The 27,058-nt window shown below is 42.2% G+C and overlaps 1 protein-coding gene across 1 annotated transcript in view; it reads right to left on the reverse strand.

Annotated features, from left to right (window-relative positions):
- Window positions 1–27,058, reverse strand: part of LOC143790331 (cilia- and flagella-associated protein 337-like) — a 94,867-nt gene that overhangs the window by 62,284 nt on the left and 5,525 nt on the right. Inside the window, exons 2-9 of the mRNA XM_077279108.1 lie at window positions 23,246–23,473; window positions 21,130–21,218; window positions 20,416–20,508; window positions 14,606–14,651; window positions 13,335–13,381; window positions 12,851–12,968; window positions 9,861–9,930; window positions 1,102–1,342 (exon numbers count right to left, since the gene is read on the reverse strand). Coding sequence (XP_077135223.1) covers window positions 1,102–1,342; window positions 9,861–9,930; window positions 12,851–12,968; window positions 13,335–13,381; window positions 14,606–14,651; window positions 20,416–20,508; window positions 21,130–21,218; window positions 23,246–23,464 — 923 coding nt within the window. The 5' untranslated portion in view covers window positions 23,465–23,473. The remainder of the gene's footprint in view (window positions 1–1,101; window positions 1,343–9,860; window positions 9,931–12,850; window positions 12,969–13,334; window positions 13,382–14,605; window positions 14,652–20,415; window positions 20,509–21,129; window positions 21,219–23,245; window positions 23,474–27,058) is intronic.

Consider the following 27,058-nt stretch of genomic DNA (forward strand, 5'->3'; position numbering starts at 1 on the left):
CTAATTATAAATTATGTATTGTTGTAAAGCACGATAGCAGTGCTGAATGTAACCACATTTGACCATAGACATATTTTTCATATTTTTGCTTTTTTGCATACGGTACTTTGAGCCTTTGACAAACTTTGAAATGAAAAAAAAAGTGATTTACCCTTAAAAAAGATAACCCGTCCCTGCATGTGCAAGTCAGCTTGGCTCATTTAGGTCTTCACTAATTAGCAGACCTAACACTTAGATCCTATCAGTAAATTATACAATAATTCCATCTAATGTAATGTCTTCACGTGTGCCAATATTTGCCCTTAGAAATATTTGATCTTAGAAAAGGATATAGGGATGTTATTTAAAGTTGTATTCTTAACTTGTTAAATAATGTCAATCATTGGGTATGCCATCACTTATTGGTCAGTTAGGATCCAATCTCTGGAGCTCCCAAGATCGTGATGATGAAGACACTGCAGTACTGGGGTAGGCAGGGGTATAACTATAATAGGTGCAGAGATTGCACCCGTGCCCTGGAGACTGGGGGCCCAAAAGGTCCCCTTGGCCCATATGAAAAGACCTTTGCTATTAAAGACTTGCAATAATTGGGGGCCCCATTAGAGCTCCTGTATTATGACCCAAGAGCTTCACGTTACGCCACTGGGTGTAGCACTGCCTCCCTTTCTTCCTGCCCAAAAAAGATAGATGAAGCTCATGGCCTGCACATTGCTGCACTTCTCTATACCCAGCTCCTGCTAGAGACAGATGTCCTTTCGGTTGAAAGTTAGAACAAATCTGTTTTGACCCCTTGATGGTCAAAATAAATTACACTTGCTGAAAAACTTACAGTGTTCATCTATTTTCTTTTGTGCACCACCTACCCCTAAATAAGTAAGTAATAAAAACTAATTTGCAATAGGAATAGATCTACACTTCCACATTTAGTGCAGAGGAACGTATTTCACATACACATGGTATAAACAAACGAAACAACAATATTCAACACAGTAATAGTTGTACAGCTGTCTCATTTTCCTATATATTACAGACATATAAAGGACATGATGAAATCCATACATCAGGTGAATGTGACCCCAGCTCAGAGCAGCAGGGACCTACCTAGGTACATATGGATTCCATATACGAACAACCCTGTCTAGTCCTCCAGTTACCAGGATGTTGGCTTCTTTTGAGAAATCAAAGGTTTTGACACCTCGTTTGACCCTAAACAGCGATTCATCACTTATATTTCTCTTGGGTGGAACATTTCCGGACAACATAGACCTCTTGCTTTTCATGCTGCCAGATTCCACAATATCTTTAAGGCGCTTCTGTAAATTTTTGGTTCCTTCTACGCAACCTGTCCCAAAACAGACAACAAATAGTACAATATTCCAACCATAAATTAAACAAAAAAATTAAAAACAATTGCTGTAACTATACACTATAAAACCAGTCAAAGCATAAAAACTAGTTGTGTCAAATGGTATCAGCTACATATTTCCAATGAATGAATTCAATGTATACATTTAGCTTTTTTACTTATGCCTGAAATACTTTGACATATAGATAGATATATGATAGACAGGCATATAGATAGATAGATAGATAGATAGATAGATAGACAGACAGACACACAAATACATTTCTGGACTTTGAACCATGCCCTACCCCCGACATGTATAGTCACCATATATAATATCCTCCTTATGCTGCGGCTGACTCTAGCTTGTCCCTTAGTCTACCTGATTTCTTATTCTCAAAAATGGCCACTGCAGAGTTTTGAGGAGCCCTATGTAAAATCTGAACCATGCCTTCCCTGGCTTCCTCTGTCGTGGGATGGACATAGCACTATAATGGGCATTGGTCGATCTCATATCAAAGGAATAGGATGTGAGGCATGGTTCACTGTCCATAGCGATCTCAATGCTTTTTTAGTTGTCATTTTGGAGATGGAGAAAATGGTGTAACTATATGACAGACGGATGCCGTGGAAGCATAGCAGGGGACATAATACATGGTGATTATATATTATAAGTAAAAGAGCTTCTCACAAAATTAGAATATCATCAAAAAGTAAATTTATTTCAGTCCTTCAATACAAAAAGTGAAACTCATGTATTATATAGAGGCATTACAAACAGAGTGATCTATTTCAAGTGTTTATTTCTGTTAATGTTGATGATTATGGCTTACAGCCAATGAAAACCCAAAAGTCATTATCTCAGTAAATTAGAATACTTTATAACTCCAGCTTGAAAAATGATTTTAAAATCCGAAATGTTGGCCTACTGAAATGTATGTTCAGTAAATGCACTCAATACTTGGGTCGGGGCTCCTTTTGCTTCAATTACTGCATCAATGTGGCGTGGTATGGAGGCGATCAGCCTGTGGCACTGCTGAGGTGTTATGGAAGCCCAGGTTGCTTTGATAGCAGCCTTCAGCTCGTCTGCATTGTTGGGTCTGGGGTCTCTCATTTTCCTCTTGACAATGCGCCATGGATTCTCTAGTTTAGAGTTTGCTGGCCAATCAAGCACAGTGATACTGTTGTTTTTTAAACTCGTTTATTAAACATAAAAGAAACCACAACAAGGTGCACATGATATTGTAACCGAACTAATACACAAGTATAATTCCAGTCATCTTAATACGCAACTTGTTATACAGCTTCGTTCACAGAAATGTTAGGACATTACAGTACACCCAAGGAACCTACAATAAAACTTTGAACTTTTAAAAACCCATCATCTTGCTGCCAAAAGGAAAAACAGAAACCAAAATCCACTGTAACGAACATATATTTTAAATATTGAAAAGAGGCGGTGACCAATGAAAATTCTGTCATTCAATGTAGGAAAGCTAGGCTATCCATCACGTGACGACATGGTGAGGTACGATGAGTTCCATATATCCCAGATCTTATCAAATTTTCCCATACAACCCCTATTCTGGTATAGTGTGCATTCGAAAGGTATTACTGAGTTCACCAGATCGACCCATGCTCTGAGTGACGGATTATTGTTCCCCATCCATCTTAAAGCTATTATTTTCCTCGCTAAAAAAAGTGTTTCTCTCAGAAAAATTTGTACATGGTGCCCCCATATCTCTTCATCTAGTACTCCGAATAAACATGTTAATGGATCTAAAGGGACAGAAATATGCACTAGAGAGGATAGTAAGGATATCACCTCACTCCAAAAGGATTGAATGATTGGACAGCCCCAGATCATGTGTAGAAAATCCGCCTCCTCTGTATGGCATCTCAAACATTCCGAAGAGCCACTCCTACCCATTTTAAATAGCCGCGACGGGGTTAGATAAGCTTGATGTATTATATATAGCTGGATCATTCTATTGTTAGCCGAGGGGGATACCTTGGATGGGGACTCTAAAATTATTTCCCAGTCCTCATCCTGAAGATCTGGAATTAAAAGCTTCCATTTCCCTTTAACCGGCAATACCTCAGAATCTGCACCCACAGACAACAGATGTGTGTATAGCGTGGATATGAGACCTCGGGGCCCCTGTGATTTGAGGATCCCTATTAACGGAAGGGATGATATTATTGACATTGAGCCCATTCTGCGCATATATGATTGTAACGCTGATCTAAGTTGCAAATAACGAAAGAATTGGGATCTTGGAATATCACATTTAACTCGTAGCTGTTCAAAAGACATCAACACACCCTGTTCATATAAATTATTAATGGAAGCAATCGCATGCGAGATCCAAAATTGGGTGGATGGGTGATCTAACAGCTCCCGGAGACACTCATTATTCCATAATGGCATTTCGGCTATAATATTTTCAAAGTGAACGACTTTTTTCCCCTGACGCCAAACCGATCTTGCTAGGCGAAGGAGTGGTAACAATTTAGGGGTATTGGGTTTGTCTATTTCCAAAAAACCCAGTAAACACTCAGTTTTTGCAGCATGGGCCAGATGACTTTCCGAATTTGGAAGATGACCCCCAGGCATCCACGCACTCAGAGCTCTTATTTGTCCGGCTAAGTAATACAGAAAAAAATTAGGTAACGCTACACTCCCCATCTGTTTGGATCTATGCAGAGTAGATAGCTTAAGTTTAGGTCTAGATTTCCCCCACACAAAAGATGATATTAAGGAATTTAGGTTTGAAAAAAAGGATCTGGGGACAGGAACTGCACTGTGCTGAAGGGAATAGTTGAGCTTCGGAAGTAGTATCATCTTAATCAGATTTATACGGCCAGAGACAGACAATGGCAATTTCTCCCACACCGTAAATTTATATTTAACTAGATCTAATAATGGCAGAATATTAAGTTGTAAATCAAGTTTGCTACATCTAGGTATATTTATTCCTAAATATTTAAAGTGGGACACTACTGGTAATGGTGATAGCTCCTCAAGGTGATCAGCCGGAGCATGGGAGAGGGACATCAAGGAGGACTTATCCCAATTTATATATAATCCGGAGTACCCACTAAATTTATTTATGATGGAAATCACCTGTGGCAGTGTCTCTTCTACATCATCCATAAATACTACCATGTCATCTGCATAAAGGCCAACAGTCTCTACACGGTTAGCTATCTCAATACCTTTAATAGACGGGGTAGATCTCATACATGTCGCTAGTGCTTCGATAGCAAGGGCAAAAAGGGCCGGCGAAAGGGGGCAACCCTGCCGGGTCCCTCTCATTAGGGGGAAAGCATCTGACTGGGAATTATTGATTATTATCCGGGCTTTAGGTTTCATATATATTGCACTGATCCATTTTTGAAATTTGGGGCCGAAACTATATTTCTGCAGACATGCATTTAAAAAGGACCATTCAAGGGAATCAAACGCCTTGGCCGCGTCCAGCGAGGCCAAAGCCCATCTGTTTTCCAATTTTAATGAGCTACATTGTGTTACCGACTGGACCCTCCTAATATTAATAGATGTATTTTTACCAGGCATAAATCCGGTCTGGTCTGGGTGTATTATATCTAATATTACTGTATTCAATCTAGTGGCTAGTATTTTAGTAAAAATTTTATAGTCAACGTTTACCAGTGATATAGGGCGGTATGATCCACATTCCAGGGGGTCCTTACCTTCCTTTTTTAAAACTATAATATTTGCATCATAAAAAGAATCTGGCAAAGAACCTCCTCCCTTCCAAATTCCCTGGAACACCTTCAAAAGACTTGGTGCCAGGTGATCTCGATATTGCCTATATAGTTCTATGGGAAACCCGTCGGGGCCTGTTGCCTTCCCAGAGGCCATGTCCGCTATAGCAGTATTAATTTCCTCCAAGGTAAAATCTGCGTCTAAAAAAGCTTGTTGTGCAGAGCTCAACACAGGAAATTCAATATCTGACAAGTAACCCAGACAGTCCAACGTATTAAGGTCCCCTTGAGAACGGTATAGCTTTTTATAATATTCCTGAAAGCATTGAAGTATGTCACTCGTGGAGGTCACTATTATACCATCTGATTTCCGGATTTTAAGTATAGTATTTGATGTATTGTGTTGTCGTACCATGAAGGCTAATAGTTTACTTGATTGATTCCCCAGTTCAAAGTAAGTTTGTCGAGTGAAAAAAAGTTTACGTTTGGATTTAGTATCAACATATTGTGCATGCAATCTGTGGGATAACAACCACTCTGCCCTGTTCACACTGGTCTGATTAGCGATATAGGCCTTTTCTGAGTCCCTCAGTCGTTTTTCCATCTCATCATCTTCACGAGAAGTTTTCCGTTTAATGTAGGAGATTGTAGACGTCAGGCAACCTCTCATGAACGCTTTAAGAGCGTCCCAAAATATATTTATATTTTGTGGCTCTGGATCGGATGTTATGAAACAGTCTAGTTGGTCTAGAATTCTATCATTGGGACCAATCAGTTTTAACCAGAATGGATTTAGTTTCCAAACCCTCTCCTGTCTCCTCCGACCAAAGTTAAGTTTAAGGATTACTGGGCTGTGGTCTGAAATACCTCTATTCCCATGTTGTACCTCCTCCACCCAAATTGCCAGATTGCTGGAGCCAAAGATATAATCCAGGCGAGATAAAGTGCGCCGGACCGACGAATGACAGGTGTACTCTTTTTTATCTGGGTATTGTATCCTCCATAAATCCAACCAGCCACTGCCCTCCATGAATGTAGATAAACGAGATCGGCCGAGAGTCACCCCTGGAGCCCCATCTTCAAGTCTGAGTCTGTCAAGGCCCTCATCCATAACCAGATTAAAATCGCCCATGCACACAATATGTGCATCTGGGTAGTTTAAAGTAAAACCCAGTGCCTTTTTTATGTTGGACATATTAGCAGGGGGGGGATTATATATACAAATAATAACATATTCCTTCAAATCAATCCATGCGTGTACAAAAATAAAACGCCCTTCAGTGTCTCTCCGTATCTCTCCGACTTCCCATCTAATATCTTTATGGATTAACAACGAGACCCCTCTAGAGTAGCTCGTATGAAATGTGTGAACAGACCACTGTACCCACGGTTTCTGGACATAACGGGCCGAATCCCTTGTCAAGTGTGTTTCAACCAGAGTGACCACATGTGGGTGATAGCGTTTTATCTGGGAAAATACTTTAACTCTTTTTCGTGGTGATCCCAGGCCTCTCACATTCCAGGTCAACCATGTAAGATTAGATGCCATACTCTCTTAGTCGCATATTATAAACATTGTTACACCAACATATTCCTGATATACAGTGGAGAAACACATCATCTTGGCAGCAATTTTTTGTAGAACAAGTTTGAACAAAACTATAAGATAGAAACAGTGTATAAAAAAACCAAACAGTGTAGGAGTGAAGTCCCATACTCCTATAGACAAGAAAAAACGGGGATATCCTCACTGAAATCAGCGTCCGATATTGTTGATAAATTCGACGCCTTCCTTGGAAGCTCCATTTCGTGATTAATAGCACAAATATTTTAGAATTATTTTGCATTGGCCGCACCGTGGGTTCGCAGCCATTCAACCGCCTCTTCTGGGTCAGTAAAAAACACAGAGGTACCCTCATAGACCACTCGCAATCTAGCAGGGTATATCATGGAATATATGACATTGCAATCTCTGAGTTGTTTCTTTATATCGATAAAACGTGCCCTTTGTTTCTGAAGCTCCACCGAAAAATCCGGGAAGATTGAAATGGTAGCATTGTGAAATTTAATAGGGCTTTTCTGCCTTGCTAGACGCAGGATAGCGTCTCTATCTTTACCGTTGAGAAGGCGCGCCAAGAGAGGCCTCGGGGGGGCTCCGGGGGGGAAGAGGTCTCGTGGGAACCCTGTGGGCTCTCTCCACGGAGAAAGTTGAGGAGAATTCACCCCCCAAGGAGGATTTTAGCCAGTCTTCCAAAAATTCTTCAGGGTGCTGGCCCTCAGAACGTTCTGGTAGACCAACAATCCGGATGTTATTTCGTCGTATTCTATTTTCCAGATCATCTGCTTTCTGTTTCCAAGCATTAATGGAGCCAGCCACCTTTGTCAATTTGGCCTCCATGGGGGAATAACATCCTCCATCTGAGAAACTCTTGTTTCCACCTCCGTAATGCGACCTCCCATACTTTGCATATCATGTCTCAGACGGCCCACCTCAGTATGCACGTCCTCTATCTTTTCTGTAAGAGCAGATCTGGTCAAGGAGATAGCTTGCATTAATTGTTCAGAGGCTCGTTTAAGAGTTAATTCTTCCTGTACCCCCTCCTCATTACTATCTGATGGACGGCCCTTACGTGGCGCTAGTGAGGAACTGTTCCTAAGGTTCCGACCACCATCAGGGGGGTCTTCTCTGGCATATTTTTTCAATTTGTCGGCGGTTGCCGAACCCTTTGAATGCTGCATGACTCTTTGAGGTGGAAGGCAATATGGTGGTTGTGAGGGGTCACGAGACAGGCGGGATGCCCCTAATCACAATGGGTCAGGTTATATGCAGCAGTGTCTAATCAGTTGAAATAAGTAAACTTAGTGCACCAGGGGGGAGGAGAAGGGTCGCAGCCCCACGGAGACAGCAGCAAGGAGGGGTGCCAAGCCCTCCAAATCTTTAGCGCCGACAGAGGGAGATGTCTTCAGACTGGGGGGAAGACCGGGGCCAATATTTCAGGGCACACACCGATAATCCCCACTATATAATTAATGAATGCCAGTAACGGTCACCTCCCCTGAAGCGCTGCCCGGATAATGCTTAGTGCAGCAACTCCTCCTGTCTGAGTGCGCACCTGCAGAATGTCTGCCGCCTCTCTCCAGTACCGCCGATCCACTCCTCCAATCTCCAGTGCCGTCGGACTATGCTGCAGAGCCGCCCAGGTACGCTGAAGTCCCAGCGGTACTGTTAAAAGTTGCGCCGCTCTGTGATCTCCTGGGCGCGCGCCCACAAAGATGGTCGCCGCCTCGTGTGTCCCGCTGCACTCACAGGTTCCCTCGGGTCCCAAGCCGTCCTCCAGCCTTGGAATACCACCCGCTGCAGCTGCTCACCTCCCGGTGCCTCAGGAGAACCGTAGGTGGTGATTATTCCACTTTTAAGGGGGTTAATGTGCCCGGATAATAGCAGGATATTAGGAGCTCCAGCCAAGTGCGTCTGCTCGCTCCAGCTACATAGCCACGCCCCCCGATACTGTTGTTTTTAAACCAGGTATTGGTACTTTTGGCAGTGTGGACAGGTGCCAAGTCCTGCTGGAAAATGAAACTTCCATCTCCAAAAAGCTACAGTCCAGTTCTTTTTCTCCTTGTCCAGGTAAGACGTTTTTGGCGTTGTCTATTGGTCATGAGTGGCTTGACACAAGGAATGCGACACTTGTAGCCCATGTCCTGGATGCGTCTGTGTGTGGTGGCTTTTGAAGCAATGACTCCAGCAGCAGTCCACTGCTTGTGAATCTTCCCCAAATTTTTCAACGACCTTTTCTTAACAAACCATTCAAGGCTGCGGTTATCCCAGTTGCTTGTGCACCTTTTTCTACCACACGTTTTCCTTGTACTCAACTTTCCATTAATATGCTAGGATAAAGCACTCTGTGAACAGCCAGCTTCTTTAGCAATGATCTTTTGTGGCTTACCCTCTTTGTGGAGTGTGTTAATGACTGCCTTCTGGACATCTGTCAAGTCAGCAGTCTTCTCCATGATTGTGGAGCCTACTGAAACAGACTAAGGGACCTTTTTAAACGCTTAGAAAGCCTTTGCAGGTGTTTTTTGTTAATTATTCTAATTTACTGAGAAAACGACTTTTGGGTTTTCATTGGTTGTAATACAAGGTTCACTTTTTGTATTGAAGAACTGAAATAAATTAACTTTTTGATGATATTCTAATTTTGTGAGAAGCACCTGTATATAGTCATATAGTCTGGGAAGCACAAACTTTTTTGGTCTAAGAACCACATTGTCTGATTTACCCAACCTTGTAGGCAACAATAAAGAATCATAAACACCTAAATATAAATATATAATAGGTGCTGCTTCCATTTTAAGATTTCCACGTAGCAAATGGAGGTCTTTTTCTGTCTTGTTCACAATCCAGAATGGACCATACCATAGATTGAGCTTTCTCTATAATAGTTTATGTGAATTGCTGACAGTTTAGCTTTTCCCTTTTCCCATGAATTACAATGATTATGGCAGCACTCATGTACGGCCACTTCTTTACTTCGTCTACTCCATAACTAGATGAAGACATGGTCCCAGACATGGTCAAACAGTGCACCATTAATAGTTGGCCATCCTTACAGGGCTACCTGATACTCCTCTACTCCCTAACATGGAAGATGCATATGAGCAGCCACCACATACTATCACGCATGTCTCTGACCAGATAGATGAGGACCTCACATAAGAGGCAACAAGGACAGTAGGTTGAGCAGCCCTGCTTAACGTGATCCCTTGTATAACATCAACCTACCTATTATAAGAGCTGAGTAATCATCATTGGAACTTGAAATGATTGATTCAATCGACTGAACATATCTGATCTGCAGATAAACAAGAAATGCAGCAGTATGAAAAGTAGGGTTAATTCTATTAACACATGATTTGTAAATTTTATTCTGTGCTTGAAAAAAAACGTTGTAACTATAACTATTATTGAGCTTGGTACCAAGAGCCCACCAGATTAATCATCCATACAAGACTTGTGCTAGTCCATCTTTAAGTTCATCAGTAATATTAATCAACATAGGCCTCATTCAGACGTCTCTGATTATTCATGTGCAACAAAAAAACCAGTACGATCGTTATCAGTGTCTTACATCTAGGTTGCATCAGTGTTTGGGCCGTGTATCAGTTTTTACCATCAGTGATTCATCAGTGATTTTCACGGATGGATAAATAAATAAATTACAAACTTTCTCCTATTCATTACAATGTTAACCACGGACAGCATGCAGACTTCATACTGATGCCATCCCTGTGTTGTCCATGGCTTTCACAAACCCGTATTAGGACTTTTCATCTGTGATGTCAGTTAAAAAGGGCATGTCTCCCTGATTTTTGCACAGTCACATTGTAAGGGGGTCGCAGTAGCGTCCTGAGCCCCGAACATGTCCCAGGTTGGAGTATGTGTAAATGTATATACGTTGTCTCGTACTGCTGTTAAAATATATATTTAATGCTGCAATATATATAGATATAGATATTGAATGTACGTATTTTAATGTTCCTGTGGCTGTACCAAATGTATGGTATGCAGGGAGAGCACAGTACACATATTGGGCCACTAGATGGGGGGCATTTTGTACACATAAACTAGCAATGCTCCGAATCAGTGTAAATAGTTAATGTGGGAGGGGTCATGGTAGTAAAAGGAATGGAGCTTCCTGTTTAGAGTCAGAAGGGCCTGGGCGCCCATAAAGCTCAGAAGGGCTTAAGTGCCCAAGAGTAAAATATATACCCCATAACATTGATCACAAGAGTGCCCAGACATCCAGTGTATGGGAAACTGCACATATGCAGCTGCAGGTATTGCAGAAGCTTGGGCTTCACGGATGGAAGTAAAAAGGTGGACACGGCAGGACAGACAGGCGGGTCGCTCACCATGTGTCAGGTTCTAGCCTGCGTAGATGCCCTCAGATCCAGGGTGAAACGGCTGAAGGAACACCCAGTGGAAGTGAACCTAAACAGGGAGGACACCGAGACAACGTACATTGCGGTACGACCTGATCTCGAGCTGTGTGACAGGCTGAAAAGCAAAGGGAAATCTGTAATGACGTGTAATGTAAACTCTGCTGAGAATGCTGTGTTGAACCTGGATTTACTGTGAAATTTTGAAAGTAAAGTTCTGCATTATGAGTTACTACTGGACTGTGTCTCTGTTATTACACAAATGGCCAAAGGGGACCCTTGAGCACCAAGGAAGAACCCCAACAGCGCAGTGTGCGGAGAAACAAGTTAGCTAAAAGTGAAACGCGATTTATATGTGGAGGGAGGTCAGGGCACACCTAGCATGATGACCTCCGCCACGACTATGGCCCTGGCTGACCTCTACAACATAGTAAGTGAAAAAGAACACAGACATGTTAACAGCCCCATTGACTGAAAATCACAGCTAGAACACATACGTGAAAAACAGATGTCTGAACAAGGCCATAAAGGAATGGGAAGGGAAAGCGTGTCTTACATTGTGCCGAATGGCTGAATCTCCTGGTGGTCCAGTCTAATCATGGGTGATTTTAGTGTCTCTTTAGAGAGGATCCCAACTTCAAAAAGTAATTCTAATATTGTACAAGTTGGTTAAATTAGGAACACCCATAGGCTTAGTATGCAGTTGATAACAAATGTCTGATTTTTCCTCTCAGCAGCTAAACTCAAAAATATTTCCCGGATCCGTGCATTCCTTGACCATGAAACCATAAAAACGCTAGTGCACGCCCTTATCATCTCCCACCTCGATTACTGCAACCTCCTACTCTCTGGCTTCCCCTCTTGCACTCTGGCACCACTCCAATCCATCCTACACTCTGCTGCCCGACTAATCCACCTGTCTCCCCGTTATTTCCCAGCCTCTCCTCTCTGCCAAGCCCTTCACTGGCTTCCTACTGTTCAGCGGCTCCAGTTCAAAACCCTAACTATGACATACAAAGCCATCCACAACCTGTCTCCTCCATACATCTGTGACATGGTCTCCCAGTACTTACCCACATGCAACCTTCGTTCTTCTCAAGATCCCCTCTTATCTCTTCTTCCCACAACCGCATCCAAGACTTCTCTCGTGCTGTCCCCATACTCTGGAACTCTCTACACCAACACATCCGACTCTCGCCTACCATGGAAACCTTCAAAAAGAACCTGATGACCCACCTCTTCCGACAAGCCTACAACCTGCAGTGATCCTTAGTCTGCTGAGCCGCCGCACGACCAGCTCTACCCTCTCCTAGTGTATCCTCACCCATCCCCTGTAGACTGTGAGCCCTCGCGGGCAGGGTCTTCTCTCCTTCTGTACTTGTGTGTGCCTTGTATTGCTCATGTTTATTGTGCTTGTCTATATTTGCCCCTTTCACATGTATAGCGCCATGGAATAAATGGCGCTATATAAATGTACAATAATAATAATAGTACAGACAGTGATAATTCCTCAAATACCATTTTTTCATCAAGAAAAGCCATCGCTTTGGAAGCGAGGTGGATGAGTAGAAACCGAGTTATGTGAAAAGGCAGTTTGTGAAACATACCCTGACTCCTTTATTAATTTTACACACTATATTATAATATAAGAACATCTTTGCCTCAGAAGACCGCAGCTCATTGCTAATAGTTCCAGCCATGGGTCTGATTAGACCTTAGTAGGCGACTGGTATCACAAACAGGATATTTTCCAAAGTGTGGACACCCCCTCATATGGAGGCTTTCTAATAAAAGAAACTGGATAATACAGACAGATACTGTAAATGATCTTACCTGTGTAACCCAATCGTTATGTACCTTCCAACGTATATATTTCACATTCTTCAGCTCTGTAATGTGATCTATTGCAATACTGGGAATTTCATCCACAACCTGATATTTTGTCCAGTTCCTTTTTTATTTGACAAAAATAAATTATATGAAGTTAATTAATACTTATAGTCAGCATTATATGATTTAAAGGGGTTGTCCAGGACTTTAATACTGATAGCCTATCCTTATGTACTACCCTCCTAAGAAGCTGGGAGTTGAATTCAAGTACTTGAGAACGGCCACTACTGAGTGTTCGGATCTGTGGAGTTCTAGCTCTGTATATTGCTTACTTCTGATCGATGCGGGACCTGCAAACAGTGGACTGGTAATCGTGCATGGTGTTGGACCTCTCATATTGATGACCATCATTATCAAATTCCTGGACAACCCCAAATGAAAGTAATCAGAAACAAATAATATCTTGATATATCCCCACACTACTTACCTGAGAGTTTCTGCCATGAATGGCACTATAATAATGTTGATGCAGCCCTATAACACAACGGTTATACTCATTAATACATACTGAAGACTAGTAAATAAACTGCATTGTGAATTACCTTACCACTTATCGAATATTCATTTTAAAGTAAATCTACATATATAATTGCTAGTTGGGACTTCCAGCCGCTGTCCCCGAATCCCATAAGGCACCGCGGCAGGGTCACTTGCGTCTGCGCCAGTGACATACAAGTCTCCGCTATTCCCACGTAGGCGCAGTAACAGCCGCGTCGTTACTATGCATGCGCGGGAATAGCGGTGATGTGTATGTCACTTGCGCAGGCGCAGTTTGTGGCCGCATGCGTGGTAAGGGCGCGGCTGTTACTGTGCCTACGTGGGGAATAGTGGTGACATCTATGTTTTACTTGTGCAGCCACAGTGACAGCCTTACGGCCTCGAACTGCGGCTGCGCAAGTGACAGATATATACGTCACTGCTATTCCCAGTAACAGCCATAACTGTGCGGTGTAACCGCACATGCTGACTTACGATTTTTGATTACCTCACACAGCACAAACTTCTCCACAGTCCCATACTGTGTATCAATTTTGTCTACTGTCTGAGACACAAAAATACTGTCTACTACTGGTATGTACATAGTTCATACCACTGAGGCACTGCTTCTGGATTTGCCATTTTAACTGTAACAAACAAATAACTAAAAATATTTGGCCTCATCACCATTACGGCACAAAGAAAGCCAGTACCACGCCAATATATACATTATTTTTTTAATCTCAGCCAGCAGCAAATTCAACACAGTCCCATACTGTATAACAATTGTGTCTACTATCTGAGACACGCAGGTACTCTCTACTACTGGTACGTACATGCCTCATACCACTGAGGCACTGCTTATGGATCCGCACACAGGGGAGACATCACATAGCGAACACCGCTCAAGAAACACTACACCATATACGAAAATACAGCACACAACAAGGAAGAAACAGTGCACAAGGGGTGAAAGAGGTACAATGACCAAACACATACAATACAAAGATGCAGAGGGATGATATAGAACAGTTATGATGGAAAGCGCAAACGGTGTGAGACATGTCCGCTGCTCCTGTCAGCACCACTAACCATACACAGATGTTCACTTTACCGCACTCCCGATGCGATAGCATCGGGCCTATTTCTAGTAATATATAATGTCCACTTTTATTAATCAGCCCTTGTTGTATGTATAAAGCACTCAGAATAATGACTTACTTGCTCATCACCAAAGTAAATGATACACTCGTCTGCATCACGGAGACTAAAATAAGAAAACATTTTAAAAATGGCTGTAAGTGGAGAGGTTCCTAATTGTTTATGTTACGATAGTTAAAAATGGCAGCTGGTTATATTAGTATCATGCCCAGATCTAATCACAATGATAGGAACTCACAGTGGGTACATTAGCAGAATGGCAAATCTAAGTATATTGCAAGGTTTCTTTCTTGTATAAATACAATCAAATAAAGTTTATGAGCAAAATGTACAAACTTTAGGTTGTTTGCAATAAATGAATCAAATAAGAACAATTTAAATGTCTCAATGTAATGAATATAACATAGGTTTATCCAAATTCAGCACAATATGCCACTTTATTGATGACTGCAGTCAACCCCTTCATTACAAGCGTTTTTAGTACTTAGTAGAACCCCTTTGGCTGTTGGTAGCTAATACACATTTGATGCATAGTCAGACATTAGCCTCTCTGGCAGTGTTCCTGAGGAATCTTTGCTGATTTCTCATGGCAATGGTCTACAGTTCACTAATATTCTTGTGTTTGTGACCTGCAACCACCTTCTTCAAACCCCACCAATGATTGCCTATGGGGTTCACATCAGGTAACTGTGACATTCCACTCAAGAATCTTCCAGGAATTCTTCTGAAACCATACCTTTGCGGATTTTGAGGTGTGTTTGGGGTAATTTTCCTGTTTGAAAGTCCAACAGTACATTTCAGGTTGAGAAATTACCAATTATAAAGAGAGCTGACACTAGATTCAATATGCTTTTATATTAGACTATAATACAAATCACGGACCAAACAGTAATTCCAAAGAGAAGTGAGTATAGGAAAACGGGGGGAGGAAAGATGAGGGGAGGCAAGAGAATCAATATGCAGAGAACATGTCACACTAGTCACACAGCAACAATCTACTTCTGCCAAAAGACCACGCAGCATTTGCTGAAATCTATTTTGAAAATCTGATGAGTCCTGAAACAAAAGCCAAAGACTCCAGGTTCTTCGAAAGGTATTTGAGTGCCTAGAGCTTCCTCCATAAAACAAATAATAACCATTACCATGTACCATTCAGTTATGGTAGGCATTTGGGTCAACATTCAATGTTGTGGAATCACTGAGCGGGCTACCATTAAAAAAAGCAAAGTATATCTTTTTTGGGGAGCCTTTTGAAGAGAGTAAACTGGAAAAAAGAGGTATCTGAAGACCGTTTACAACTCTACTGCCAGTAACAAGATGATAGGCTGAAAACACTTTCTCCCAAAAAGGTTTAATTTTAGTGCAATCCCACCAGATGTGGAGCATAGTACCTTTTTCTTGATTGCAACGCCAGCATGTGTAAGGGACTGAGGGAATAATGTTATGCAACTTTGACAGGTAATGATACCATATTGTGAGAATTTTGAATTTTTTTCCAGAGCACTGCAAGCAACAGAGAGTTTATGAGCGAAAAAGAATCATTTTTCCCAATCTGATGAAGAAATTACAACATCCTGTTCGCTTTTCCATGCCTCTCGAAAACCCAGTTTTATTAAATTACCTTCTCTTATCAGACAATTGTAGAGAGATTGCATGATCATACAAAGATTTCTGCAATAACAAATTTTCAAAAAAGGTGGGTGTGGACTGAAATGAACAGTCTGCACCCTGAGGGGAAACCAAGGAGTGCAGTTGTAAATATTCAAATAAGAGTTTCTTGGATGGGAACTGAGCATGAAGAGAATTTAATGAGGGTAATTTATCGCCATTGAGTACATGATGTAAACGGGTGTCCTCCATAGCTCTCCAGCTGAGAAAAATCTCAGAGAAGGTATCCAGTTTGAAAAGAAAGATTGGAGAATAGTGGTATAAGAGGATTAAGAGTCCTAGAGAGGCAGTTTCTTTTAAAAGTGTGCGCCAAATTTTTAGAACTGCCTTGGGACTCAATGAAGGAATAGTCACTGGAGAAAGCCAGTGGAAATGCCTCAAAAGGATAGGCAAACCTTCCTGTTCAAGCCTAACCCACTGTTTAGATGCCATGTGAAAATGCCAATCCAAGAAATTAACCAGTATGGAGGCTTAGAAATAGTATTTGAAATCGGGGAGACCAGCACCACCCATAGATCTGGGACAAACTAGTGTGTGCATGCTTTATCTAGGCCTTGATCTAACCCAGATGAATCAACCAAGGCAAAGCAGAGTTTACTGAAAAAGTTGTGAGGGAGAGAGTGGTTTGAAAAATGTATAGGAAACAAGGCAGAATTTCCATTTCATGGCGTTCATCCTTCTGAACCAGGAAAGTTTCAATTTGTTATAAGATGCAAGGTGTTTAAGGTTGCAATCGAGAAGTGTTTGGTAGTGAAGAGTAAAGAGTTTAGAGGAGTCAGAAAGAATGAAGACCCCCCATAATATTTTATTGTGTCTGATTACCACCTGAAGGGAAAATTATCCATCATATGGTGACCTCCTCATAAGATAGTGAAATATTTAGTGCTTCAGATTTTGAGTAATTCACTTTAAAATTGTGTAGAAAGCCGAATCTATCAAACTCCTTCATTAAAGAAGGTATGGAAATTTGAGGTTGGGAGATATATTACAGGAGATCATCTGCATATAATGCTGGTTTGTAATTAACAGAACATATTTTAATACCGTGTACAGTATGTTCATGTTGTTCCTGATGGCATTTGCCAGATGTTCCATCACTATAACATATAATAGGGGAAGAGAGCGCACATCCCTGTCTAGTTCCATTTCAGATCGCAAAGGGGAGGACAATGTTCCATTGACTCTAACACAAGCTGTGGGGCCAGTGTAGAGTGAAAAAAATAATCTGCAGAAATCGTGGGCCAATAACAATTTGACACAGAGCCTTCTTCGTGAACCCCCAATGAACCCTATCAAAAGCTTTCTTAGCATCAACAGATAAAAGGCCAAGGGGTAGAGATTTGAAATCAGCCATAGAAATTATAAGCATTGTCTTATTGGTATTATCTCTTGCCTCTACACCTTGAATGAATACCACTTGATCTGTGTTGATAAGGGAAGGAAGTAAAGGGGCCAGCCTGTCTGCTAACATTTTTGAGAATAATTTAATGTCTACATTCAATAGGGAAATAGGTCTGTAATTAGCCATAAATGAGGGATGTTTGCCTGGTTTAGGAAGTACACTCTGGGCTGGCATCACCACCCTGCGCACCCAGGCAAGTACAGGGGCTTTGAGCAAGTGAGGTGGCCCACTCGCTGTCGAGAACACTGGCTATGGGGCCCATGAGTTGGAGGAGCCCAGTACCAGCACCCGCAAGTGGGCCACCACGCTTGCTCAGGGCACTGGCACTTGCAATACTTACCTCTTCCTGTTCCTCTGCAGCTCCAGTGGTCTTTTGCATTTTCTGACTCTGTAATGTCTGAGGTTAGAGGGTGTGATGACATTACTTCTGTGCGCCCTCTGCTCTGAACAGTCACAGTGCAGAGAGCCGGAAGACGGCAACGCTGGGGAATCCGGACCAGCGGCCAGCAAGGAGAGATGAGTATTTGATTTTTTTTTTATGTATGGAGCATTATATGGGGCCCACACTGTATGGAGCATTATATGGGGCCCATTCTATATGGAGTAATATATGGGGTCCATACTGTATGGAGCAATATGTGTAGCCCATTCTTTATGGAGGACAATGTGGTACTATAATACTGTTTGGAGGACTATGCGGTCCCCACATTACTATATGGAGGGCTATACTGGCTGGTCTAAAATGAAAACTTTTGAATCCCCCCCAGGGCACACACTGTGCGCTGCAAGGATTCGCCAGTTTATGATCTATTGTAGTATTTACAATAGATATCACTCATATAATGTAAGAAGTAAATGAAATCTTTGGCATTGTACTATATCTACTGTATATTTCTCTGCTGTATGTTAAAGGGGCCCACTGAGACTTTTTCGCCCCGGGCCAACGAACACCTGGATCCAGCTCTGAGTACACTATTATGTGCTTCTAATGATTGAGTAATAATGGAAGTACTTTCACCCAATGAATTAAAAGTTTTAGCCATTACAGGAGCCAAATGTGCTCTAAAAAATGTATAAAATACTGACGTGAACCCACCTATTCCAGGGCATTTGCCTGAGGTTGTGGATTGAATTTCAAATTAATTTTGCATCTGTAATGTCTTCATCCAATGCACCAGAGATGTGACAGGCTCCAGAAGTGGTAAATAATTTTCATGGATATATTTCCCAAAAGAATACTGACCTTTAATATTGTAATTTGTCATAGTATGAACAAAAGATATCAATTATTTTGTTAGGGTTATGTGAAACCCTAGCATCTTGCCTTTTGATACATAGGCCCCTTGAAAAAGGAGTCCGAAACGCGCGTCGGGGCAGACGTGCGGGTCCAGGTGACAGCGGGGAACTTACATTCCAGTCTCCACTTTTGAATAGGTAATTATACCGGTCCACTGACTGCCTATGTGTTATATGATAACACCTTACATAGTTAGTGCTTCATTTATTGTAGCGGTGTGGACTTTTCACTGAGTGGGGCGAGATAGGTTACACAAATATAGTGATGCATATCTGTCATAGAAGAATTATATGATGTTATTATGGATCAAATTAATAGTGACGTAAATGCTTCCTATGATAATGTCTTTTATGGGATGTGCCCCGTTTGTTCACCTGCTGCCGCATGTCAACATTGGTAATGGGAGAGGGATACTGTCCTATTCCCCAAAGCTGTCAATATGGTTTTTAAACTTTGCAATACTTTAATAAAATTGAATTTTTGATTAGTACACATTGCCTTCTAATCATCTTTGTGTGGGATATTCTTTTGATACATGGGCTATGTGTCGCAGCAGAATGAGAGTGAAAGAGTCATGTGGACAAGCACTTACCGTATTTTCCAGACTATAAGACGCACTCACCCCCCCACCCCTCTAAATGTGGGAGGAAAATGGGGATGTGTCTTATAGTCTGAATGTAATTTACATTCGGATGGGGGCGATGGCGATGGAGCGGGGTCACAGGAGGCAGAGTCGGCGGAAGGAATGGGGCGATGCTGCGGGCCCAGGGCTGGGAGGAGAGGGATGTACGCTAATTGATTCCTCAGTGGTTGGCTTCAGGAACAAAGTGCTGGCACATGGGCAGATTTAGACCACGGCTCAATAATGAGCCGAGAAATCAATCTGTACATGCGCCGCATCCAGCACCATTTTCATGAAACCCACTGAGGGTAGATCAATGAGCGCAGCGGGGACTCCACTCGTGCTTTGTACTGCCGACATTTTCCTCAAGCCCATTGCCGGGAGGTCAATGGGTCATGCTTTCCACTGCTGGGACACCCCCTTCTCCTAGCCCGGATCCCACAGCATTGCCCCACTACTGCCTCATGTAACCCCACACCACCTCTGTCACCCCCCTGGTAAGCTAAATTTGGACTATAAGAAAGACTCCTAATTTCACGTTAAAACATTTTTTTCCTATTTTCCTCCTCTGAATTTGGGGTGCGTCTTATGGTCCGAAAAAAAATACGGTAAAATTCTGGTATGCCAGAATTCTAATGAAAATGTTTGATGAATCAAGGCTTAAGTGTTTCTTTTCATTTTGACAGTTTTAGATCCAAAGCAGAATACAGAAATAAATGTTTTTTTCTTATTTCTCTATCATGTTTGAGAACATAAGGTCTAATTAGAATAGTGATAAACAAAGGTAAAGTTGTTACTTTTAGCATCAGAAATAACGACACTATGTCACGTAAGGAGTATTCCAACATAAAGATAACAGCCAAGAAACAAGCAGAGATTACCTGTAACCCAGGTGCAGAGGCATTGACTCAAAACCAACAATTTGACAGTATGGTTCAAAGTTGGAAAGCTCATAAAGGCGAATTTCTCTGTCACTGCAAATAGAAAGGCACAGTAGTAGTTTATTGGATACCAAACCCCCTAACATTTCAGATGGTCACTTGTGGGTGTTTTGTAATGTAAAGTAAAGACATGGCTGAAATGGCACTGTAATACTGAGTACAATTATATCATTGGTGAAGAAATCCGCTTTGTTGTTCCTCTTTAATTAGCATTTCAAAATGTTCTGCTAATTTGATTTTGGTGCACAGGGGCCGGACTGTGCACTGGGTGTTCTCCTACCTGACTGTGATTCCCCAGCCCCTTTGCCTGCTCCGGTCTCTAGATGACCTGCCTCCACTGAAATCTCAGCAGTGACTTGTCATTCACAGACCGGAGCAGGGAGTCACAGACATGTAGGCGAGGACCTAGTGCACAGTCCGGCCCCAGTGCATCGAAATCTAATTAGCAGAAAACGTCAAATGCTGATTAAAGAAGAACCACAACCTGGATTTCTTCACAAAAGGCATCAACTGAATCTGTATTACAGCACCATTACAGCTTTACATTACAAAATCGTGCTGACAGGTGCTCTTTAAATGGTTCTCCTGGGGCTAAAGATTTCAGTGCGACCAACATATAACAATGATAAACTCGTAACCTGACAACATTCTTACCAAGTGCCAACAATTAATTTGTTATACTGAGGCATCAATGTGGAATCAGAAATCCATTTAATTTTCTTGTTTGGTTGTTTCTGCTCCTCCTGTAAAACATATGTTAAATCTCTAAAGTTACATAGAGGTGCCATGCACACAAGGAATGTGAGGAAATTCTCATAGAGGATATCTGAGAAGGCAGTCAATTCCCAACATACGTAAAATTTAATAACGCATCATAAAAGTGTCTAGATTGGTGGATGTTCTGTTAAATTAGTAATGTCACAGTCACTTTGACTCCGTAGTAAAGTAAAACTAAATACAGGCTTCAGGATATGCTTCCCATGTAACCAGCATCTACTATGGAGCCTCCCTCCCCAACATGAGCGCTCAGCAGGATACTACACACAGACAGGTGCAATACTGTACATAGATATATTCAGCTGTTTAGCCATATTTACACACATCTCCCATTTGTTTCCTTTTACGAGCTTCATGAAGTCGGGAAGCGCATCCGGATGTCTGGAGAGACAGTCTAGGGCTTCCTTCCTTCTGTGGACTGCCCTTGATAGGGCGGGAGTCTTTGGGGTTAACCAGGGTGGCTATGACAGTTTAAAGGGCATTTATAGGGTTAGAACTGGACTGCTGACAATGAGGAACCTTTGAGAGGTGGACTGATATGATATGCAACGACTGCGCTGAACCTCAAGATGGCTGAGATTGTTCCCAATTTTTACTCCTGTGTATTTATCTACTGGGTATGGATATGTGGCTCTTTTGTGCCATATGATGATAGGAAAAGGCGACTAATCCTTATATTAATTGAGGTGGGTCTTACGGACCACATCTGTAAAGAGACTGACCACTGTCTGGTTACCATCCATTTATCCTACCACAAATACTTTTGCTATCTTACTCATAGGTTGTCCTTTTCTTTTTTTTGTATTGTTCCATATGTATATCTATGACACAGGTGACTTTAGGATATTTAGGGAGATTGCGGCTGCAATTATTTTAATATCTTTAAAGGTTATATTTTACGAACACTCTCTTTGTTTTGCTATTGTAATGAATTACACACAGTGAGTTGACGTGAACCCTTGATTAGAAGTGGAGATTGAATTATCTACTCTCTATCTTTGTGCTTTATACTTTTTTTTTACCTAGGAGTATAGGAAAGGATCTGTGAGGTTATGTTCACAACAATTTTTTTTGTAAAAATCTCACATCTGTATAAAATCAATGTTTGCTATTTTTTAAAAAGCAGTTTTCAGTTCCAATGCATAGTTTAAGGTTTTTGGATATGTTCACAGTGAGTTGATGTGGAAAAAAATCTCAAGAGAAATCCATCCAGCTTTTTGACAATTAATTCAGTCCTAAGGCTATGTGCACACTGAGTCATATAGATGCCATTGCAGAAGTCAAGTTTTACCAAGGAAAGCCGCTTCAGGAAAGGGCTGGCGGTCACTTTTCAGAATCAGCTTCGCTGGCGGTCTTGTCTTGGCAATGTTTTTTCACTCTATTCTACAACACTACAAGGGAACCTGTCATCATGTACGATGATGCTATTAACCTGCAGATATAAGGTTAATCTGCATGTAAGTAGTATTATGAAGGTGCCCGGCTGCCATGCTGAAAGTACGGCACCCGGGAGAAAATTAGCTTTTTTTTTCTCCCGGAAGCTACAGGATTTCAGTCATGCAGGCGGGCCGAAGCAATTACAGCCTCTGCTGACACTACAGAGAGCAGCGGCTATAAGCACACCCTGTCACTGACTGACAGCCGAGAATTCACTGATGCACCACAGAGATGGCTGTCAGTCAGTGCTGGGACAGTGATTAATTATTTCGGGCATGCCTGCATGACTGAAAGCTGATGGCTCCAGGGAGAAATAAAGTTAATTTTCTCCTAGGAACAGTGCTTGCACCTTCATAATGCTATTAACATGCAGATTAACCCAACGTCTACAGGATAATAGCATTATTGGACATAACAGGTAAACTTAAAGTGTTGAACGTTATCACATATCCTCAATATCACCCATAGAGAGGTAGACTATCTTTGAAAACCAATTCATCCAAGTAGTAATTAGTAGGTCAGTAGTAGGTCATCATTCGTGACTCAGTAACATTACCAGAATGCAGCGACTTTTCTTCAACTTCAGGTCTGGCGTCCAGACTGAGATTACACCATCTTGTCCTACAGCCAGAAGTGTATTATCTGGCATTGGAGAGATCTGGATAAATGGTTCCCTATGGGGATTACCATCTGTGACTATGGCAGGAAGGTGAAAGGACACTCTGTGATTATCTGGCTGCTGGACATGATGCTGCAGTGGCATTTGTTCTTCCATCTTTGACACCTGTAATAATACAAGACATAAAATTAATATACACAATGCACAACTTAATCCACAATATCAAGCAATGTCCCTTATGCCAACTAAAGCAATGGTGCGGATGACTTCTGCATAGAAGACATACATTTCTGATCTAAATGTTAATTCTGTGGTCGGCGATACCCATTCAAAACACAGATTGAAGTTCATTAGGTGTAGACTCTTCTTTACACAGGTGCAGTCCCGAGAAATTACATGACCGTGTGTTGCATGTGCCTGGTGCTAGATGCATTTTGTGAATTCTGCACATAAACTCCGCGATACAGCATAGCCCATGGCATACTGGTCTGAATACAGCTGACCATCAGTCAGGCCGGGTCCAGATGGCGCATTGGAAAGTGGCCCAGACATGTCTAACTGGCTCAGTTTGAAGCTTGTTGCTTGTTCGCATTGTGAACAGGCACCAAAGCTGACTCACATTCTTCTGATGCGTAAAATGGACTAGAATAGCACATGCGGCAATTTTTTCTATATGGACCATCGGCCTGAGTGGGAAATTGCCCATGTGCACTGGCACACATGCCACAATGGGTCGACATGCAGTCTATGGCTCACAAGGTCAGGCCACAGGCTGAATATATATTGCTCTAAACGAGATCTTACATACATTTTTTCATGACCTGCTACAATAGCCACTATGACACATCTGTGGTACATATTGTTTAATCTGTATATACAAGTTATTACATTTCAAACTTTTTCATTGTAAATGTTTCCGAAATTAAGTATCACTAATCTTATTTTGCTTTAAAGGTAAGGTACCGCGTTTGTAGATCATTAATAAATCACTGTAATGTAGCATAACATGCTGCTATAACCAAGTTTTAGATGCATGTGAAACAGATTTCGTGTGTTATATGTGTTTAAAGAAGGAACTGGGGGCTGATATCTTGGTTTTGCAGCAGTAGCAGGGCACTAACAGTGTCATTTTACAGCACCCCATGGACATAGGAGATAATAGACCGGCGCTGACCCTATCTTTAACATTGGAGAGGCGTTAGCAGTGAGCTGGGCACGCCTCTGTGGGCTGCACAACTCACTGCTGTAGGTGTGACTAGCAGCCATTTTATTATAGCCCAGTGCTCTCTGCCCAGCTCCACTTACTCTCTATCACAGGAGCTCCATTCACTCCATTAAGCTGCATTCCCAGCCTGCAGAGAGGTGACACCTGACACCTGTCTCTGCCATACAATGTATCTCTCCCCTCCCTCCACAATGCCTGGCCATTCACTGCAGACCTGGAGCTCCTGAGTCACAGACAGCTCTGCACAGACAATGCTGCTCCATACACACCACATAAACTAACTGTGCTTCTGATGCACTAACTGCTGGTGATAGCAGATCACAGGGCAGTCACACACAAAATGGCTCTGCCCTGTGATGCTGCTCTTCATTCTGCCCCAGGGATATTAGACCACCCAAAAGGGGAGGGAAATGCTGATGTCAGCAGTTACTGCCCAGATTTTCCAGCTAACAGTAAAGCTGGTAAGTCTTACTATAGCTGCTTGAGGTCTAAAACGGAAAATGCTCCCCCTAGTGGTCAATATATATATTTGTAAGAAAATATATAATATTTTTCATATAGAAATGTTTGCAAACAGTGCAAACATTGCATTAGTACATTTAATTTATTATTTTAAGCTTAATTTCACAAAAAAACAAACTACAAGAAAACTGGTGGCACCTTCCCTTTAAGGTTTTAAAAGATAGCCTCTAAACTGCAGTAGCGACTTGCTACTTATACAGACATGTGAGGAGTTCATTGACTTATGTCCTTGTCGTTAGTGGACATATTATAGATTAGTGATAATGAAAGCCATATGTTAGTACCACTCCCTAGGAAAATGTGAGATTTACGTATCAACACAATTACAAGCAGACATATAGTTTTACTGGGCACCACGAGCAAAGCAACTATGAAAATGGGGTGATCATTTAGAACTTTCATCTCTCAGAAGGGAGCAATGTGTCTCAAGGAAATAGCAGCTGGCCACAATAAAGTGGATCTATAACAGTCATTCAATTTCTGTCCACGATTGTTCATGTCATTTACTATCTTCCAAGCATTTTGGGGAACTAAACGTGTTGAAACAAATGGAAGTCACCCATAAAATCATTAACCCAAGGGGCAGAAGCGCTCTACTAGTCCTAATTTTCTTACTTTTTTAAGGGATATTACTAATAAATGATGCCACTGCTGCAGCACGGGAAACAAAGACAGTTGGGTAGCGGCCGAGAGATGTTGGGGCTTTAACAAGTGAACAATGCCTATTTTAGTGTTGTACATCATTAGCCCATTTTGTGACAACCTGTTTAAATGCCCATTGGGTGCACTTCCCATTCCTCCCAACTGCTGCAAAATTAAAGGGAACCTGTCACCCCGTTTTTTGAAGATGAGCTAAAAATAGCGTTAAATAGGGGCAGAGCTGGGCGTTACATTAGTGTCTTTGTGTGCCTTTATAACCTACCTAAGCTGCCGAAATACCTTTGTAAAGTCGCCGTTTTCTGCTGTCACTCACGCTGGTCTGGTCATATGGGCGTGGTCACAGCGCTGTTTCTCCCCCAGAAACCTGCTCATCATTACGTTGGTGGCGTAGTGTGTGCGCATGTCCAAAGCGAAGATCCACTGCCCAGGAAATTCAAAACAGCGCGGTCTTCGCTATTCGCCGTTTACCGGTGGGCGCGGCCATCTTTCCTGTGGCCGTGCGTGCGCAGATGGAGCGCTCTGCTGCCCGGGGCTTCAGGAAAATGGCTGCGGGATTCCGCGCGTGCGCAGATGGAGATCGCGGCGGCCATTTTCCTGAAGCCCCGGGCAGCAGAGCGCTCCATCTGCGCACGCGCGGCCACAGGAAAGATGGCCGCGCCCACCGGTAAACGGTGAATAGCGAAGACCGCGCTGTTTTGAATCTCCTGGGCAGTGGATCTTCGCTTTGGACATGCGCACACCACTACGCCACCAACGTAATGATGAGCAGGTTTCTGAGGGAGAAACAGCGCTGTCACCACGCCCATATGACCAGACCAGCGTGAGTGACAGCAGAAAACGGCGACTTTACAAAGGTATTTCGGCAGCTTAGGTAGGTTATAAAGGCACACAAAGACACTAATGTAACGCCCAGCTCTGCCCCTATTTAACGCTATTTTTAGCTCATCTTCAAAAAACGGGGTGACAGGTTCCCTTTAACCTACATGACAATGTGGATCTAGTGGACTACTGATTTATTTGCTTAGACAAATGGACGTAGATCAGAGTCCACGGCTTTAAGGGATGCAGACTTTTTTCAGCACGGAGCATCAATATTATTGTTGTGCTTTATTAGAGATTTGCTTGCTCATCACTTCAGCCTCAGGAATCAATGTTTCCATTCACTGACAGTAAGCAGAGGAAGACATGCCAGCTAGATATTATACATATATAAGCCAAACCCAAGAGTAGTAATCAAGGAACTCAATCATTCCATTGTTCTTTCAGTCAGTAGTCCCATTGTGGAGATGGGGATCTTGACCAAGAGGAGCCTTCACTATAGGGGGTCTCGCATGCAGTCCCAA

Source organism: Ranitomeya variabilis, chromosome 1 (assembly GCF_051348905.1).
Source record: "Ranitomeya variabilis isolate aRanVar5 chromosome 1, aRanVar5.hap1, whole genome shotgun sequence".
NCBI lineage: Eukaryota > Metazoa > Chordata > Amphibia > Anura > Dendrobatidae > Ranitomeya > Ranitomeya variabilis.